At 44.4% G+C, this 21,000-nt stretch overlaps 1 protein-coding gene across 1 annotated transcript; it reads right to left on the bottom strand.

Moving 5' to 3' along the window:
• Window positions 1–13,736: 13,736 nt before the first annotated feature.
• On the bottom strand, window positions 13,737–16,517 carry LOC135572782 (uncharacterized). Its single transcript, XM_065021208.1, has 9 exons — window positions 16,460–16,517; window positions 16,164–16,372; window positions 15,893–16,010; window positions 15,547–15,752; window positions 15,335–15,452; window positions 15,066–15,232; window positions 14,323–14,405; window positions 14,056–14,169; window positions 13,737–13,790 (listed from the first exon to the last, which is right to left on the bottom strand). The coding sequence occupies exons 1-9, from the start codon at window positions 16,500–16,502 to the stop codon at window positions 13,784–13,786; spliced, it is 1,065 nt and encodes a 354-aa protein (XP_064877280.1). The 5' UTR covers window positions 16,503–16,517; the 3' UTR covers window positions 13,737–13,783.
• Window positions 16,518–21,000: the final 4,483 nt, after the last annotated feature.

Genomic DNA, 21,000 nt, shown 5'->3' on the forward strand with positions numbered 1-21,000 from the left:
ATATGTAGCATGTTCTCTGGCACTTTTATATGGGGGTGGTGCTGTGATTGAGGTAATTAATTAGCTAATTGGGTCACATGGTTGGCCAGCTTGCCAGAGCCTAGGGGCGCAGCTAAATAGTCTGAAGTGGATTCCTCTACTCATCTCCTCTCCTTCCCCCTTTCTTAGGATGTGTTTTCCATCTCCACTGAACAACAATATAAACGTATCATGTAAAGTTTTGGTTCCATGTTTCATGAGCAGAAATAAAAGATCCCAGACATTTTCCATACGAACGAAAAGCTTATTTCTATCAAACTTTGTGCACAAATTTGTTTACATCCCTGTTAGTGAGCATTTCTAAGATAATCCATTCACTTGACAGCTGTGGCATATCAAGAAGCTGATTAAACAGCATGATAATTACACAGGTGTACCTTGTACTGAGGACAATAAAAGGCCACTCTAAAATTTGTCACACAACACAATGCCACAGATATCTCAGGTTTTGAAGGAGAGTGCAATTGGCATGCTGACTGCAAGAATGTCCACCAGAGCTGTTGCCAGAGAATTGAATGTTCATTTCTCTACCATAAGCCGCATCCACAGACCTTGTGTACGTCGTCTTGTGGGCGAGTGGTTTGCTGATGTTAACGTTGATAACAGAGTGCCCATGGTGGAGGTGGGGTTATGGTATTGGCGGCATAAACTACGGACAACGAACACAATTGCATTTTATCGATGGCAATTTGAATGCATAGAGATACCGTGATGAGATCCTGAGGCCCGTTGTAGTGCCATTTATCCACCGCCATCACCTCCTGTTTCAGCATAATAATGCACAGCCCCATGTTGCAAGGATCTGTGCACAATTCCTGGAAGCTGAAAAGGTCCCAGTTCTTCCATGGCCTGCATACTCACCAGACATGTCACCCATTGAGCATGTGTGGGATGATCTGAATCGATGTGTATGACAGTGTGTTCCAGTTCTCGCCAATATCCAATAGCTTCGGGCAGCCATTGAAGAGGGGTTGGACAACAGCCTGATCAACGCTATGTGAAGGAAATATGTTGCGCTGCATGAGGCAAATGGTGCTCACACAAGATACTGACTGGTTTTCTGATCCACCCCCCTATTTTTTTAAGGTATCTGTGACCAACTGATCCATATCTGTATTCCCAGTCATGTGAAACCCATAGATTAGGTTCTAATTTAATAATTGACTGATTTTCTGTAACTCAGTAAAATCTTTGTTGCATTTATATTTTTGTTCAGTATACATAGTCTATGATTGATATTTATACATGTCATTTCATATTCATGGTACAGAATAAGATCATTAGATCTTTTCACATCAGATATTTTTCAGAGCTGATCTGATTTGTAAAAAAAATTATAATAATTGGGCTGCCTGTGTAAATGCAGCCTTTTTGGTGAGTTTAGTGACCCAGGTCAAGAGTTATATTTTCACTTGGCAATGGGCTCATTATATGAAATACATTTAGCTGGGATTTTAACCAACTTCACAAATTTGCAAACATGTTTTCATGTTTTATTAGGCATTCAACCGAGCATCTTCCCTGTAACAGCAATCAAAGCTCCCATCCCAACTATCGCCACACCCACATACTGCCCACTGCCCTGACCTCTGTTGGAGACTAGTGTATTAAATAGGCAGCAGAGGTTAGAGGGCAAAGGTTGAGTTGACAGGGTGTTCAATAGAGACAGTGACGATGTCATTAGCAGGGTAGGGACACTGAACGGTCAGCCTGAAACAAAACACAATTGTTAAGAGAACGGAACATTTGAATGTTAGTGTGTAAATAGTGTGTGTGCGTGCATCCATGTGTGTTGTTACCTGTAGGGAGAGTCTTGCAGATGAGGCCCTCCCTCACCCTCCCTCACCCTCCCTTTGGCATATCAGACCATGACTATCTACCTGCTTCCTGGTTACAGACAAAATCTCAAAACAGGAAGTACCAGTGACGTGCTCAATACAGAAGTGGTCTGTTGAAGCAGACACAAGGCTACAAGACTGTTTTGCTAGTACAGACTGGAATATGTTCTGGGATTCATCCAATAGCATCAAGGTGTTTACCACATCAGTCACGGGCTTCATCAACAAGTGCATAGATGACTTCATCCCCACAGCAACTACGAGAACGAACCCAAACCAAAACCATGGATTACAGGCAATATCGGTGCTCTACTAAAGGCTATAGCTACTGCTTACAAGAAAGCCCGCTACGATCTCCGATGAGACATCAAACATTCAAAAGGACAATATGGGAGGAAGGTGGAATCCTATTAGACCGGATCTCACTCTCCGTGGCTGATGAAAGTTAAGCTTTAACCTGTTACTCCTACCCACTACTTTTTTGAACATTCTGTTAAAAATCGCGCAACATTTCAGCGCCCTGCTACTCATGCCAGGAATATAGTATATGCATGTGATTAGTATGTGTGGATAGAAAACACTCAGACGTTTATAAAACTGGTTAAATCACGGCTGTGGCTATAACATAACGTGCGTTTCATCGGAGAGCGCAGGAAAAACTGATCACTGAAAATGGAAAAATATATTGCTGCGCGGCTTGAACCCATTGATAAAGGTGAACCACAATTAATGAGGCTGAGGTTGCAGTACCTACAGCTTCCACACGGTGTCTAGAGTCTTGTCATTTGCCTACGATTTGTTTCTTGGTCAAACACACGCAAGGCAGCTCGGTTCTTCAGGTCTAGGACCGGATATTTTGGTTGAGTTTCTAGCCGGACATTTTTCCAGACGGACAGCTATAGAATATACTTCGTCTTGTGATTAATTTGATCGCTTATTAACGTTTACTAATACCTAAAGTTGCATTACAAAAGTATTTCGAAGTGTTTTGTGAAAGTTTATCGTCGACTTTTTGAATTTTAAAAAATGACGTTACGTTATGAAACACTGTTTTTTTTTGTTTATCACACAGTCTACATATAACGATATCTAGGCTATATATGGACCGATTTAATCGAAAAAAAAAGACCCAATAGTGATTATGGGACATCTAGGAGTGCCAACAAAGAAGATGGTCAAAGGTAATGAATGTTTTCTATTTTATTGTGCGGTTTGTGTAGTGCCGAATATGCTAATTATTTTGTTTACGTCCCCTGCGGGTCTTTTGTGGTGTTACATGCTATCAGATAATAGCTTCTCATGCTTTCGCCGAAAAGCATTTTAAAAATCTGACTCGTTGCCTGGATTCACAACGAGTGTAGCTTTAATTCAATACCCTGCATGTGTATTTTAATGAACGTTTGAGTTTTAACTAATACTATTAGCATTTAGCGTAGCGCATTTGCATTTCCAGAGCTCTAGATGGGACGCAAGCGTCTCAAGTAGGAGCAACTGGTTAAAAAAGTTTAAACTCACAAGGCCACCGGGCCAGACGGAATACCAGTGAGTGTTCTTGGAGAATGTTCAGAGACCAGCAAGTGTCTTCACTGACATTTCCACTCTCTCTTTGTCCCAGTCGTTAATCCCAACACGTTTCAAGTTACCACCATTTTCCCTGTTCCCAAGAACTCCAAGGTAACCTGCCTAAATGAATATCGCCCTGTAGCACTCAACTGTAATTATGAAGTTCATTGAAAAGGCTGGTCATAACACATCAACACCATCATCCTAGACACCCTGAGTCCATTTCAATTTTCATATCGCCCCAACAGTTCCACAGATTACGCAATCTCAAATGCACTTCACAATGCCCTCTCCAACCTGGACAACAGGAGAAATAACTGGGTGGGCAGCCCATTACAACACTGGGGCCAAGCCCCCTGCCATCCAGGACCTCTGTATCTGGCGGTGTCAGAGGAAGGACTAAAAATGGCCAAAGACTTCAGCCACCCAAGCCATAGACCGTTCACTCTGATACCGTCCGGCAATCGATACCGGAGCATCGGCTCTTAGACCGACAGGCTCAGAGACCGCTTCTACCACCAAGCCATAAGACTGCTACATACTTAATGAAATGGTTACACAGACTATATGCATTGACCCTATCTTGCACTGACTCTACGCACACTCACAAGTATTCAGCGCATGTGACAAGTATAATACATGTTTTTACATTTTAGTCATTTAGCAACACTCTTATCCAGAGCAATTAGGGTTAAGTGTCTTGCTCAAGGGCACAGTGGCACATATTTCACCTAGTCGGCACTGGGATCTGAACCAGCAACCTTTCGGTTACTGGCCCAACGCTCTTAACCGTTGAAGTTTCAAATGCATTCTGACATTACTGAAAGTGTAGGTATTTTAACATTACTATTGTTTAACAGACAACACTTTTGATCAATGAAATATTGAATCAGTCATCTTCCTCAAATGAACGGGATGATGAAATCTTTGCAAGATTTGGTCCTCAAGTCGCGGCTCAGGCAATATATTCAGGATAAATCGATTTAACCCCGAGTAAGCCTGCCCCGAGCAGGTTATTTATGAACGATTAATTGGCATAACATTTTACCTGGCTAAAAAGGTGAGCCACTTTCATGGTACTGGTTATCCCGAGTTGAACTCAGAGTTGACCAAAGTTATCTAGAATTCCTGAAATCTGATTTGTAGTATCGGGCTCTGATTCTCATACAGTACACTAGCAAATTCCCCTCAACCTAGATGAGACATAATATACTGTATACTTAACACGTATGTTTATTTCATAACTCCAACTGGAACTGGTGATATGCCCACAGATGTTTGTATTGACCATTATGTTGGTAACAATTGAATAAACTCGAACCAACAACTGTATTCTGTGGCTCAACACACACACACTCTCGCGGTAGATACAGCCTGACTCAGACTAGACATTGTAAATCTGGGACACTAATTAGTATGATATTGTAATGGCCTCTATAAATCATAAATGAGCCAATGTCCACAACAGTTCTTGAGTCCTTCAATGAAAACTCACAGGCTAGTGCAAAAGTACCATGCACAAAGAAAAAGCCAGGTTACAACCTGCGGTGCCCCGACCCCCTTCCCAGATCCCCTGCCCCCACATAACTGACCAGGAGGGTCGCTACACAGCACCCTCACCACAAAGTCCCTTGTTCCAGAGGGAACAAAAAGTTCCGGAAGTGACCCGGAGGTCTCCTTTTTTTCCTACGCTTCCTGGATCCAGTACACCATCTTCTCCCATCCTATCCAGGACCATACACCGTCCCACCCAGTGACTCTCCAGCTTGGGGCAACTACGTTTCTTTCTTTCTTTCTCATCAGAGATGATGGCCAGCTGCTGCGCTAGCGTTTTGTTGAAGTGCTCCACGAGGCCATCGCTCTACGGGTGAGGCGGAGTGGTGCGGCTTTTGTGCCTATCCAGCCACTCACACATGGTGACGAACACACGGGACTGTCGCTGTGAATGGACTCAGCGACAAACTTGCTGAACATATGGCTGTGAGGGCATCGACGATGGTCTCTGCTTCCTGGAGTGTAGGTTTCAGGCCATTTTGTAAAATAGTCCATGGTCGAGAAACACCCAGCGGTTTCCACGGTCTGTGGTGGGGTACGGCCCGACTACATCCACTCCCAAACTGTCCAATCCCTACTCCTCCATGCATGCCCTAGAGCACAGCCTCCCACAGTGCTTTGGGACCACCACCTGCCACCTATCCTCTCCTGTAGCTGGCTCCTTCCATGCTCACTGTAGCATGCCATCAGCCAGCCGCACCTCCACCCACTCTAGCACTGGTTGCAGATCTGTGTCCTGCTGCTACCTCCATTTAGCCAATTTGACAGCCTGCATCTCACAACAGACAGGCACGCTCACCTGGCATACTGAGGCACCGACCCCCTCCTCCGCACACAGCTCTCTCTCATGGGCCTCTCTCAGCTCCCGTGTGCAGTACAGGGCCGGCGTTAGAGTGGCCCGATGTACAACTGTGAAGTCGTACAGCTGGAGCTCCTCCAACCAGCATACGACCTGCCCCTCTGGCTCTTTAAAAAACATGAGCCACTGGAGAGTGGAGTGATAACTCCTTACAGTGAAGGGCAAGCCACACAGGTAGTACTTGAAGTGTTTGATGGACTCCACTACAGCGAGGAGCTCTTGCCATATGACACAGTAGCAGTGTGTGTTTGTTGAATGTCTTGCTGAAGTACGCCACTACTCTCTCCCCTTCTGGCCCCACCTGGGCCAGCACCCCACCCATGCCCACATTGCTCGCATCTGTGTTCAGGAAAAAGGGCAAGGTGGGGGAGGTGAGCACATGGGCCTCGATCAGTGTACGCTAGAGGGTGTTGGAGACCTCCTGCCACTCTGCTGTCCTTTGGCAGCAGGCGGTTCAAGGGAGTGGCGACACTGGAGAAGCCCCGTACAAACCTCCTGTAGTACGAGACCAGGAAGCTCTTCAGCTGCTGCTGGTTAGTGGGAATGGGCCAGTCTTGGACAGCCCACACTTTGCGCCCCCAGGACAGACTGGAAGGAGCTGCCATGGGCCAGGATGTCGTCAAGGTAGACCAGACACTCCTGTTGGGGAATGCCAGCCAGCACCCTATCAATCACCCGCCCAAAAGTAGCTGGAGCGTTGCGCAAGCCGAAGAACAGGACCTTGAACTGCCAGTGCCCTCTGTTGGTGGGCGAAAGCAGTCTTGGTCCTGGGGAGAGGAGAACCTGCCAGTGACCACTGTTGGTGGGCGAAAGCAGTCTTGGCTCTGGGGAGAGGAGAACCTGCCAGTGCCCTCTGTTGGTGGGCGAAAGCAGTCTTAGCTCTGGGGAGAGGAGAACCTGCCAGTGCCCTCTGTTGGTGGGCGAAAGCAGTCTTGGCTCTGGGGAGAGGAGAACCTGCCAGTGCCCTGTGTTGGTGGGCGAAAGCAGTCTTGGCTCTGGGGAGAGGAGAACCTGCCAGTGCCCTCTTTTGGTGGGTGAAAGAAGTCTTGGCTCTGGGGAGAGGAGAACCTGCCAGTGCCCTCTGTTGGTGGGCGAAATCAGTCTTGGCTCTGGAGAGAGGAGAACCTGCCAGTGCCCTCTGCGGAGGTCCAGTGAGGGAGCTAGGAGGACGTCATAACCAGGTTCAGTGAGGGAGCTAGGAGGACATCCTAGCCAGGTTCAGTGAGGGAGCTAGAGGACGTCCTAACCAGGTTCAGTGAGGGAGCTAGAGGACGTCCTAACCAGGTTCAGTGACTCTTCGTTACATGATATAGGGTATGACTCCTTCCTGGTTACCGTATTCTGTAGTCCGCACATAACCTCAGCTTATCCCCCTTCTTAGGAATCACGACTATTGGTGCCGCCCAGGGGCTGCCTGAGGGCTCAATGAAGGCTGCCCACTGCATCTCCAACGGCCTTGTCTGCTGCCTTGTCTGCTTGTGTGCCAGTGGGATATGGCTGGGATGCATCTTGATGGGCCGAGCGTCCCCTCGTGCTGCACCAGAATCTGACCCACCTCCTCTTCACTCAGAGCAAAGCTGTCTCTGAATTCCAACAGCAACAGCCAATCCTGCTGCTCGGGGTCAAGGCCATCACAGCTCCTCTCCCATATCTATCTCACTGCGGACAGTGTCCTCTTCTCTCCCATCTGGGGTGGCTGGGCTGGCCCCGGCTCACAGATGGACGTTTCATGGAGGTAGCTGGGGAAAGTAACACACAGATGGGGGTTGTGGGCTTGAACCGAGTCCAACCTAGTACAATGTCCGTTCTCACCAGGGTTACTGTAGACAGTGACAGCGAAGAGACAAAAGTCCCCAACACCGTTCCGGCCAACCACAACAACAGGCTCCATTCTCATGCAGCAGTCTGCTCCTGAGCTCTGTGGGACTTTGGGTAATCCCTGCGTAGATGGCCTGGCTGGCCACACCCCCAGCAGACCAAATGGCCAGAGCGTGTGCTGCATGCTGTCTGTAGTGCAATAGAACGATTGAGTTTAGTTATTTTCACGCAGGTTTTTCCGGCTCTGGGCAGCACTGCACCACAGCCCACACAGTGGGTGTACTGTATCAACATGCCCCCACGGAAGCTCCAGTCCATACAATCTCCAAGGCTTTCTGTAATGAATCAAACACGACAGCGTCTTGGGTTTACCGAGAACCCCCCCAACAAATGGGGAATGGAATTAAAACATTTTCAGGGGGGGTCTCTCAGTTGGTTGAGGGGCAGCTCTCGGGGAACTATGGGAAGGGGATCCTGGGGGCTGGTCGCCTGGCAGTTGGGCGCTTGGGCCGATGGCTGATGGGGACCTGAACCAGCGATCTGTTTTTTGGCCTTGTGGGAGATCTGTCAACGTGCCCTTGTTTAGGGCGGTGACCCTGGTTGCTTCTGTGAGTCACTCTGGAAGATGGCTAATGTGATGTAGATGTTGTGCAGCTATACTGCAAGTAGATATAATTGTTTTATTAAATAGTACAACATAAAGAAAAATAATTACAAAAAAAGATTAGTGCAAGCTAATATACGGGCCACAAACAGGCAAATAACTGTGCAGCACAAAAGTGGTGTGCAAAACGGCATCTCAGAACGCACAACTCATCGGTGCTTGTCACAGATGGGCTAATGCAGCAGACAACCACACCGGGTTCCACTCATATCAGCTAACATCAAGAAGAACTGTGGGCACGCAACCACCAACACTGAACAATTGAGGAGCGGAAAAACATTGCCTGGTCCGACAAATCCCGGTTCCATCATGATGGCAGAATCCCGATTTGGTTTAAGCAGCATGAGTCAATGTCCCCATCCTGTCTGTTGACAACAGTGGTGTAATGCTGTGGTGGATGTTTTCCTGGCACACGTTAGGTCCAACACCGTTCCCCTGATGACCGAGGTCAGCCTGCAGGCGCCCGGTCTGCCACAAGGAGTCGCTAGAGCGCGATGAGCCAAATCAAGCCCGCCCGGCCAAACCCTCCCCTGGACAATGCTGGGCCAATTGTGTGCGACCCTATGGGACCCCCGATCATGATCGAACCCGGGTCTGTAGTAGCGCCTCCAGCACTGTGATGCAGGAGGCCCTTTTAGCGGGCTCTCTTGTATGCATCCATGTCCTATTCCCTCTGCTCTCGGTGATGCATTTTCTTCTTTGACGCACCTTATGTCTAAACTTCTTTACAGTGAAATGATCTTGATTGGTGATCTCAACTGGTTGGTTAAAGCCGGCGTCTGATGGTTTAAAAATGTTTTGTAATTCTATGAATCTTACCCAGTTGATTAACTCACCCACTCGCCCAAATCTTAAATGCCCAGATAAATCTACCCTGATTGATTTGATATTAACAAATGTTCCACATAAATATTCTGCGGTTGGTGATTTTTGTAATGATTTAAGTGACCATTGTGTTGTTGTTGCTGTTAGAAATATGAAGGTTCCTAAGACAAACCCACGTTTTATTCGTAAGAGAAATTTGAAGTGTTTTAATGAGCAGGCTTTCTTTCATGATTTGTTTTATTTTGACTGGAGCAAGATTGAGCTTACCCCTGATGTGGAAACTGCCTGGATATTCTTTCATGATGTTTTTTTCCAAATAGTAAACAAACATGCCCCATTCCGCAGGTTCAGGGTTAAAGGGCGGGATAATCCATGGTTTTCTTCTGAGCTGTCTTGTATTATTCACAACTGTAATCTAGCCTGGGCTAAAGCAAGGAAATCATGTTCTGATGCTGATTGGCTTATTTTTAGGCACTTACGAAACAAGTGTTCTTTTCTTCTCAGGAAGGCCAAGTCTGAATATTTTATGTATTTTACCACTGATAACCTGAATGACCCTAGAAAGTTTTGGAAGGCTATTAAGTCTATGTCTGGTAACAGTAATGTTAATTAATGAATTACCGTCATGTGTTTTGAAGGACTCTGTTGCTGTATATGACAAAACTGAAATGCTGAATTGTTTCAAAGAACACTTTGTATCATCTGGTAGGCTGTTTGATTCAGTGTCCTCTGTCTCTGTACAACCCTGTGTGGATGAACCAGTGTCCTCCGTCTCTGTACAACCCTGTGTGGATGAACCAGTGAGAGCTGGTCAAACGCTTAGCTTTTTGCCATTCTCAGTGCAGGTGGTACATAAAGCCTTGAAATACTTAGATCAGAGAAAGCCTGCAGGTCCTGATCTTTGGGATCCCTGCTTTTTAAATCTGGCAGCTGATTTCATAGCTGAACCACTTACATATCTGTTCAATCTAACCCTGGAATGTAATGAAATTCCAAAAATCTCAATGTACCAATCAGGCTTCAAGAAGAAGCATAGCACAATTACAGCAGCCATGAAGGTTCTAAATTATATCACTGAAGCCCTTGACAAAAAACAGCACTGTGTCTCACTTTTTAGTGATCTCTCTAAGGCTTTTGATACAGTTGATCATGCTATACTAAAGGCAGAGATTGTCGAGTGTAGGTCTTTCAGAGCATGCAGTTGCATGGTTTGCTAACTATCCGTCTGATAGAACTCAGTGCACTCAATTTGATGGTCTTATGTCTGTTAAATTGTCTGTCTTTAATGGTGTGCCCCAAGGCTCTGTACTTGGTCCTCACATTCAATATTTATTTAAATTATTTAGACAAAAATGTCCAAAATGCATTTTTATGCTGATGATACTGTTATTTACTGTTGTGCCTAGTCTCTTACAACACCTTTCCAGAACATGCAAACTGCTTTTTATACTGTTCAACATACCTTGTGTCAATTGAAGCTTATCCTCAATACTGACAAAACTAACCTAATGGTGTTTTTTAAAGCAAGAAATAGACCTCTGAACCTTTCACCTATTACTACCTGTCAGGTCAAGGAAATTGAGGTTGTAACCTCATATATCTTGGAATTTTAAATTGTTGACGGCCTCTCTTTTAAATTGCATATTCAACAACTTACAATTTTTTTTTAACTGAAATTGTGTTTTTCTTTTGAAGCCAGGAGGCGGCTAGTATCAGCTAAATGTATGCCTTTACTAGACTATTGGGGATACTTTATATATGAATGCTTCTGCTCAGTGTTTGAGATCAATTGACACTCTTTACCATGGCACTTTGAGATTTATTTTAAACTGCAAAACCCTTACGCACCACTGCACTTTGTATACCAGGGTTGGCTGGCCTTCTCTAGTCACTCGTAGGCTCAGTCACTGGTATACTTTTATTTATAAAGCCATTTTGGGTTTACTACCGTTTTGTTTGTAAATTTTTTATTGTTCATAAATGTGGGTACTCTTCATTCGTTGGACTTTATCCTGCTAACTGTTCCAAATGTCCGAACTGAATTTGGTAAAAGGGCTTTTATGTACTCTGCGCCATCGTCTTGGAACGCCTTACAAAATACTTTTAAACTGGAAGAACTTGTATTGGTATTTTTAAATCACTGATGAATGACCTTGAGACTGATTCCCTGACCTGTCAATGTTAATTTGTTGTTTTTGATTTTTGTTATACCCTTGTGAATTCTATGGTTTTTACTAGATTACTTGTAGTTTATGTTTGTCTGTAACTTTTGTAATGACTTGGTGCTACCTATCTTGGCCAGGATGCTCTTGAAAAAGAGATTTTAAATCTCAATGAGCCCTTCCTGGTTAAATAAGTTTAATAAAATAAAAATTCCTTGTAAGCGTTAGATTAGCCTTTAACCCAGCACTGATATTGTCTGTAATTCATGGTTTATTTTGGATACATTCGTAGTCACTGTAGGGATGACAGTCTGTGCACTTATTGAAGCCTGTGACTTTTGGTGGTAAACTCAATGTCTGTGTGTCGTCATCACAGGAGGCTGCTGAGTCCAAGAAGACTCTTGTCTGGAATAGAGCAAATGAAACAGCTGGAAACCATGTATTGGATAGCATTCTGCTCCAGCCATTAACACAAGCCAGTCCTCTCCAAATAAAAAGGTGCCACCAACCTCCTGTGAGTCATGTATATCGTCCTAAGGTCATGATTGTGTTGCTCATATTTGGTTTAATTATTTTATATTGGATGAACCCCAAAACATATCCCAATCTGTGCTAGCGAAAATCTTGTAGCCTCGCGTTTGTCGTCCTACCACTTCCGTATTGAGCGCATCACTGGCACTTCCCGTTTGAGCTTTTGTTTGTAAAACAGAATCACGTTTAGATTTGCTGAAGGACCTTATGCGTAATGACTCGGGATGAGCCAGCTGGGTCTGTGAAGCACCGTAGGAGAGAAAGTCTTTGTTCTGCGGCAGGTAGCCTAGTGGTTGCAAGATTGAATATGAGCTGACAAGGTCAAACAATTTTTTTAAGTCGTTCTGCCCCTGAACACAGTTAACCCACTGTTCCTAGGCAGTCTTTGAAAATAAGACTTAACCAACGTAATAAAAAATAAAAACTGGGAGAAACGCCAAGAATCAGACAACTCCACCGTCTGTCCACACACTGGAATCCACACCCATGCCCACTTCATCCACCCAGCAGACTTATGACCTGATGCCCTTGCCTCAGCCAGATCCGATGTCCAGCCACAAGCATTCCAGTGATCCTACACTCAGACCACCTTGAAGTATTGTCCCTTTCCACTGCTAGGCTTACCCACATTGCCAGCCACTATCGTCCACTAGTGCAATTTCAGTTTACTTGACACCAATATAACAACCTTAGTGTTCAGGCTACTGTAAATTACGTTGGTTAACAGTCTTATTTTCGGGGCGGCAATGCTATGTCCAATGCTCGAACCACTAGGGTAGCCTAGTGGTTAGAGCATTGGACTAGTAACCGAAAGGTTGCAAGTTCAAATCCCTGAGCTGACAAGGTACAAATCTGCCGTTCATTGAAAATAATGTTCTTAACTGACTTGCCTAGTAAAATAAAAAATGTATGGCTGTAGCCCACAAACACCCTAAAGAAACAGAACTGTTGGGACTAGAGATAAAAGGAAAAGCCTGGTCATAACTTGGGGCGGTTTCCACTGGCACTTGAAGGGTCAAATAGCTGGCTTAAAAGAAATGCTCAACTTCACGCTGGGTCAAGGGGCGGTAGGGTAGCCTTATGGTTAGTGTTGGACTAGTAACGAAAGGTTGCAAGTTCAAATCCCCGAGCTGACAAGGTACAAATCTGCCGTTCATTGAAAATAATGTTCTTAACTTACTTGCCTAGGTTAAAGAAAACTGGGCTGCACTGGCCCAGGTTAACTGGTGCCAGCTTGATTAGATTTAGGGCTGTGACTTTACACAACTACCAAGCTGATCACTTCTAGACACTGAAAGTTTAGCTAGTGCATGGACAAGCAGTAGTCATACATGGGGAATTACCTCCATAAATCCATCCTTCATACAAACGTTTTCACTATACAAAACAGACCCTTCAGCCCTTGAATGCTAGCAAGTCAGTTAGAAGATGGCAAGTGAATTCCTGCTAGTTCATATTGAACACTAGCCAGAGCCTATCATTTTTTTCTGGTTTGCTAGGTGGTAAATGCCATGGCAAGCAAGGAATTAAGCTAACACTAACCATTTAGTTAGTGAACATTAGCAAGCTAAATAGATGGATCAGTCATGCCACATAGCAGGAATTTGGGGTAAAGTTAGAACATGGTAAATTACTCAGGTCAACATCTTGCTAGCTACATTAGTGACTCCAGCTCATCACATTGTCTACCTACAGTAGCATCATGGCAATCTAATTTCTGGAGGCAATGGAAATAACATTCGAGTTAACCCACCCTGGGTTGACTTCAAAGTGCCAATGTTAACAGGGCTTTAAAGTGTTACCCAATTAGAATTCACTTGGGGTATAACCCCCAAACTGAATGAAGCCACATCAGGACAAGCTACAGAGATTTTAAAGATTATATTTATTAAGACATTTACACTCAACTCTTGGCAGCATTATCACTTCATTAGTTCCTACAGAGAGAGGAAGAAAAAGTTAGCTCAGTTTGAAATGTAACACCATACTAGTCGTCATTGTACGTCATAAAACTGTGTTGCGTGACTGGTGTGGGCCTAGAGGTTAATTTGCCAGTTGCCTTAAGCTGGCAGGTATTTCTCCCAGGAGTCACTCCTGTTTTGGAGGTTGAAGGTATAATGGGTAGGCTGAAATAGTGTGGACAGAGTCAGGATTACATTTCTCCACTTTTTAGATGCATGACACCAAGTATTGAACACTTACTTTACAGGGACTCTAGTCAAGATGGTGCCAAATCCTGGCGAGTCTGCTTCAAACCGCCGATACGCAAACAGCTTGTAAAGGCCACTCAGTGGATAGACACACCGCACAGTCACCCTAACGAGAGAACAATTGAACATAAGTATACATTAAAGCCACAAGTGCCTTTAGTGAGAGTTAATGACTGATGAATATTTATTGTACTTGGTTTCAACCAATGAGACCAATGAGTATATTATTAGTGAAGTCATGTACACAAAGGCAGTATACCTGGTTGAGACTGGTGCTTCCACTGATTGGCTTGTATGCTCAACGGTGATCTCATTTTCATAGGTAAGGTGCTGGTAATCAAACTGCAACACAAGAGGTCAAAACAAACCTGAATTTATTAATTCAACCATTAACCTGTTGAAAGCCATGTCTAAATGCTTACGGTTGTTCTTTTGTTTGTCCTCATGAGAAATCAAGACAGTTTAAGTCTTAATATTAATTTAAGTAGTTGGCCTGTATGCTGAAAGTTCCTGAGTTAAACCAGGGTTTCCCCAAAACTCAGTCCTGGGGCACATACTTTGCCCTGGCATTACAGATTCAAATACCAACTCCGCAAGCTTTGAATCAACTGTAGCACTGGAGTTTAAAAATGATTTTTTCAGTACCAGGGGCCCTAGAATAAAGTTGTGAACACCGAGTTAAGGCACACTAATCACTTGGACCGTCTCTGCACATTCAGGATATTCTGGTCATCAAATTATTTGGCCAGATTAGGATATGGGGCAAAGGTGGTGCTTAAATCATTTAAGTTAACAGGTTAAATTAGGGGGTTTCAGCCGAGTCCTTTGGTAAGGACTCAAACCGAAACCCCAGAACTAAGACCCACAGCTGACCAAAATTTAGCAAGATTTTAGTTGTTGGTTAAGATGGAAGAATGCTGGAACTTCCATTTCAAATACCGATCACTCGTGGAGCCCGATTGCATTTATGACTCTAATTCTATGGGTTGGACAGTGCTATACCTGGACCCTGGTTCCACAGGTGTCAAGTCTAAAGCTAAAGAGAACCCTGGTGTCATCCATCTCTTGAGGCCTGCAGTTGGAGTTCAGGAGGGAGGATCTGATGGGTTCAGATCCAGGGATGGCCAAAATCACAGACACCACTGTCATCACACCTTCAGTGGAACACACTGGAGAGAGGAAGGCCTGTTAGTGCTGATCAACCCTATAAAAGCGTCACCAGGCAAAAGCAAGCGACGCTGCAGGTTAATATCTGACCAACTAGTAGTTACCTATGACCTCAGTAGTCTGGAATAGACACGCTTTGGCCAAGGAGCTCTTGACCTCCAAGGTCTTCGGAGCTCTTGAGAGAATTTCAAAAGTGCCACGGAACTGCTTCAAATGGATGTCCTAGGAAGAAAAAAAGAGCAGGTACACTTTAATTATAACTCCTACTTTATCCAACTACGAGTCAGTTTAAGCACTTGACCAATGAGCATCTCACCTTATAAGTGTAGCCAACAGAGAAGAGGGGCACTTCCAGGGTCAGACTCTTGCTGTCATTCCGCATAATGTAGCCCCGCTTGGCTGCCAGATTTGTGGTCAGAATGTGAGGGCCAACACCCACCTCCCACAGGTAGTCAAACGGCTTATGGTCCATCTGGAAACGGATGCTTTTCTCGTTGCAGACGCCTTCGAAGACTGGAGGAACTGAGAAGAAACAAATAGTTTAGTCAATAGTGACACGACGTTAGGGGTAAACTTGGGGAAGTGTATCGTGGTTGGTTACTGGGCTGCGTCAAACCATCGTGCAGCCCAGGTCTTATAGTTGAAGGTTGAAGTCAACTTACAGACATCATTGAACTGAGCCACGACTGAGGCCAGGTAGAAGTACGGCTCCGCCTGAGGCAGGATGACCAACGTGTAGTTGATGTCCAGCGAGTATTCGAGAAGCCCCTCTGTAGGGTACTATGGACAGGAACACATCACCAATTAAGAAACAGTACAAAAGCCTTCAATTCACCTCTTAAAACCATGGAGAAAGTAGAGGCCAGGAACCCCCTCTTCTCCAATGTTGAGGAAAAGCTGAGACCACAGTAGCTAATATCATTGCATCATTACCAGCTTGTGAATAACGGCATCAAATGGCACCCTGAGAATGTAGGCATGTAGGGTACTATTGGGCTGGGGGACCATGGTTATGACGAGGCCACTTTTATTCGCCTCTAGTATGGTGAATTTGTGACCATTGAGCTTCACAGCCACCAGGTCAACATCATACGAGAGGTTCCCCAGGTAAACAGTAAACACACGATCCTCAAGGACTGTTTCTGTGGTGGGAGAAGGACAACAGGGTCATTAGCAATCATGACCATGGAGCTGAAGATCCACTTGAATTGGCTAGTAGAACTCCTTACGGTTAATGATGGAGAGGTGCTGGATCAGAAGGGGTGTGTTCATGGGCCTGTGGAGGCGGAGTCTAACACTTGCGGGGTTGATATGACCCACAATTCAATGCGAACTGTAGCCACATCAAACTCTAATTGGCACGAAGTGTCGAATTTAATGAACAAGACTGCAATTTCGGCACGTCAGAAAAAAGTGTGAAGCTAGCTTGCTAAAAAATAGACATTGATTTTAACGTTGGAAAATTGTCTTAGTCTCGCAGTGAGGAACCTATAAAACATAGCTAGATTCTTAAAACATATTTTTGGGAATTCTGACATGTATTGGAATAAATGACCAAACTATAAAACTAGCTAGGCAGCAGTGAAGGCTCCTCAAAGGAGAAAGGGGTGGACCATCCTCCTCTGTGAATTTCATAAAAATTACATGTTTAAAACATTAAAAAAGTGATCCCTTTTAGATAAAACTATACTAAATATAATCACATCACCAAACAATTGACTACACCACACTATTTTGAAAAGAAGGTCTACAGTAGCCTCAACAGCACTCTGTAGGGTACCGCCATGGAGTAGCTGGAGGACAGCTAGCTTCCGTCCTCCTCTGGGTACATTGACTTCATTACAAAACCTAGGAGGCTCATTGTTCTCACCCCCTTCCATAGACTTACAGAGTAACTATGACAACTTCTAGAGGATATCCTCCAGCCTATCAGAGCTCTTGCAGCATGAATTGACATGTTGTCCACCCAATCAACGGATCAGAGAATGAATCTAGTACTAAAAGCATAAGCTACAGCTAGCATTGCAGTGTATACAATGTGGTGAGTAGTTGACTCAAAGAGAGAGATAGACAATAGTTGAACAGTTTTGAACAAATACATTTCTTCCAAAATTAAGGAGAAGCAAGAGAGAAATAGAGAGAGCTTTTAAATTTTTTTCACTTTCAGTTTCACTTACTTAGCTAGAAAATGCAGCTAGCTAGTTTAGCCTACTGAAACACCCTGCTCAAACAGAGGGATGCTATGTTAGCTAGCTGCCTATGACTATCCAACACAACACTGGAACTTTTCCAAGTCAAGGTAAGATTTTGGTATTACTAATGTATTGCCATCGGGCCCCACCGGTGTAACTGCTCACTGACTGTACATTAACGTTACTCTATGATTGTAGCGGGTTTACTAACTCATTAGTTCTATTAGCTATGCTGACTACTTTAGCTAATATGATGGCAATGATGTAGGCTGTGTGTAGCGGTTTGGTTTGGAAAGGCTTTTTTGCCTGGTCACATACAGCTGATGTGTTGTGCATTGAAGTCCACAAGGGAAAGGACAAATTGAAAGGAGAGCGAATAGAAGGAATTCAACGTGGCTGCTATGAAAGTGAAATGTGTTTACATATGATCAGATGTGTATTCATTCCACTGATTCTGTTGAAAACGTTTCTTAAACGAAAGCCGGAAGTAAACGGAACAAAACAGGGATAAACATACCTAAATTTGTCCAATAGAAACTCTTGTTTGCAACTGTTGGACTAATGATTACACCCTAGATCAGCTAGATGCAGACAAGAGTGTGCAAGCTGGTATTGAATGTCACTGTCAGTCCAAGTGTCACTGTCTGTCGCCTCAAATTTGTCTCTCAACCTGTGTGCACTTACGTTGTAAACATTCATTCATAGGCTAGGTTGTAGCAACCTCTTGATGGGTATAGGGAAAATTTGAGTATCATGTTTAACCTCGCACTTCAATGCTCCTGGTTGTTGCTGAAATTGACCCATCGATAATTGACCCATCTCACTGAGTCTACCTTTAAACCTAACCTTTGACCTGTCCCATCACCTTATACATTAGCGCCCCACAGTGGAAAGAAGTGACATCCCAAAAAACACAAAACCTGTCTCCTAGCCTCCTATGCATAGGCTTCTTTCTGTACATGGGCTTGCTCCTACCTATCTTTCCGATTTGGTCCTGCCGTACATTCCTACACGTACGCTACGGTCACAAGACGCAGGCCTCCTAATTGTCCCTAGAATTTATAAGCAAACAGCTGGAGGCAGGGCTTTCTCCTACAGAGCTCAATTTTTATGGAATGGTCTGCCTACCCATGTGAGAGACGCAGACTCGGTCTCAACCTTTAAGTCTTTACTGAAGACTCATTTCTTCAGTGGGTCATATGATTGAGTGTAGTCTGGCCCAGGAGTGTGAAGGTGAACGGAAAGGCTCTGGAGCAACGAACCGCCCTTGTAGTCTCTGCCTGGCCGGTTCCCCAATCTCTCCACTGCGGCCTCTAACCCTATTACAGTGGCTGAGTCACTGGCTTACTGGTGCTCTTTCATGCCGTCCCTAGGAGGGGTGCGTCACTATAGTGGGTTGAGTCACTGACGTGATCTTCCTGTCTGGGTTGCCCCCCCCCCCCCCCCCTTGGGTTGTGCCGTGGCGGAGATCTTTGTGGGTTATACTCAGCCTTGTCTCAGGATGGTAAGTTGGTGGTTGAAGATATCCCTCTAGTGGTGTGGGGGCTGTGCTTTGGCGAAGTGGGTGGGGTTATATCCTTCCTGTTTGGCCCTGTCCGGGGGTATCATCAGATGGGGCCACAGTGTCTCCTGACCCCTCCTGTCTCAGCCTCCAGTATTTATGCTGCAGTAGTTTATGTGTCGGGGGGCTGGGGTCAGTTTGTTATATCTGGAGTACTTCTCCTGTCTTATCTGGTGTCCTGTGTGAATTTAAGTATGCTCTCTCTAATTCTCTCTTTCTCTTTCTTTCTCTCTCTCGGAGGACCTGAGCCCTAGGACCATGCCTCAGGACTACCTGGCATGATGACTCCTTGCTGTCCCCAGTCCTCCTGGCCGTGCTGCTGCTCCAGTCTCAACTGTTCTGCCTGCGGCTTTGGAACCCTGACCTGTTCACCGGATGTGCTACCTGTCCCAGACCTGCTGTTTTCAACTCTCTAGAGACAGCAGGAGCGGTAGAGATACTCTTAATGATCTCCTATGAAAAGCCAACTGACATTTACTCCTGGGGTGCTGACTTGTTGCACCCTCAACAACTACTGTGATTATTATTATTTGACCATGCTGGTCATTTATGAACATTTTAACATCTTGGCCATGTTCTGTTATAATCTCCACCCGGCACAGCCAGAAGAGGACTGACCACCCCTCATAGCCTGGTTCCTCTCTAGGTTTTGTCCTAGGTTTTGTCCTTTCTAGGGAGTTTTTCCTAGCCACCGTGCTTCTACACCTGCATTGCTTGCTGTTTAGGGTTTTAGGTTGGGTTTCTGTACAGCACTTTGAGATATCAGCTGATGTAAGAAGGGCTAGATAAATCAATTTGATTCGATTTGATTTACCTAACACTAAAACTGAAACTGAATAATATAAAAACGAATTATAAATGTTTTATAAAACGTAAACTACATAAAAACTAGCAAAGTGGATTTGAAAACTAACGGAACTAAACTGAATTTCAAATAAAAATCTTAAAACGAAATATGTTTTTAAAATACTTAAACTAAATAAAAACGAGTAAAGCGGATCTGAGAACTAACTGAACTAAAAAAGAAAAGTTTTTAAAAATCTTAAAACGACTAGAACGACTATAAAAACGAATATAAAAACACACAACTATAATAACCTTCTAGCACACACTCAGGTTGCTGTGGTAACACAGTAATCCAGGGAGAAGTTGAATAGGGCTGTTCATCTCTTTGGGGACACAGCTGAGGTCAAATATGGTGGTGCAGTTTGGTTGGGTGGGCAGGATCGTACCTGTCAGTCATTATCATCATCCTGGTAAGCACACTGGAAGTCAAGAGTTCAAGGATCGGTTTTAACAGTGTTTGAATGAGGTCAATTCGGTCATAATTTTCAATAGTATACCACACGTGTGTGTGTGTTACGCAGCAGCTCCCTGACAGGAAAGGTGTAGAGCTGGATAAGGCTGTCCTCCACTCTGTTTGTATGTTCACCACACTCACCTCCACCCTGCATACTCAGTTTCTACAAGGGGATGTAGCGAGCGAGAAAGGGGAGGTTTTCATAATGAAAGAATCCCCTGCATTGACTTAGATGTAAAGAAATATTATTTACTTTTAAAATATATTTATCAAATCACTTTTCCCTAATGGTATGTTTAAGCTCTCAAAATACTCAACAAATGCTTATATACTCTCTGATTCACAAATTAATTCTTAATTAATCCAACAAAGAGTGTACCAAGATCTGTGGGGCTTTAATGAGATTGAGATTCGGAATCACTTGAATTAATTACAGATTAAAATATACACATTAAGGCTGGTTAAGACAAGTTTCCAAAGCCCACATATCACATGCAATCCAACAGTTGGATGCCACCTCAAACGTGTAGTGAAGGTATTGTAGGTGAGTTTCATAGCTACAGTCAATAGGTGGCGCCACATCACCATTTTCCTTGCTTTCATATTAACAACATTTGACAAAATATGAAACTCACAAAGTGTGTGTGTGTGTGTGTGTGTGTGTGTGTGTGTGTGTGTGTGTGTGTGCGCCCGCATGTGTGCACCTTAACGTGTGTT

This window comes from Oncorhynchus nerka, linkage group LG8 (genome assembly GCF_034236695.1).
Source record: "Oncorhynchus nerka isolate Pitt River linkage group LG8, Oner_Uvic_2.0, whole genome shotgun sequence".
Classification (NCBI taxonomy): domain Eukaryota; kingdom Metazoa; phylum Chordata; class Actinopteri; order Salmoniformes; family Salmonidae; genus Oncorhynchus; species Oncorhynchus nerka.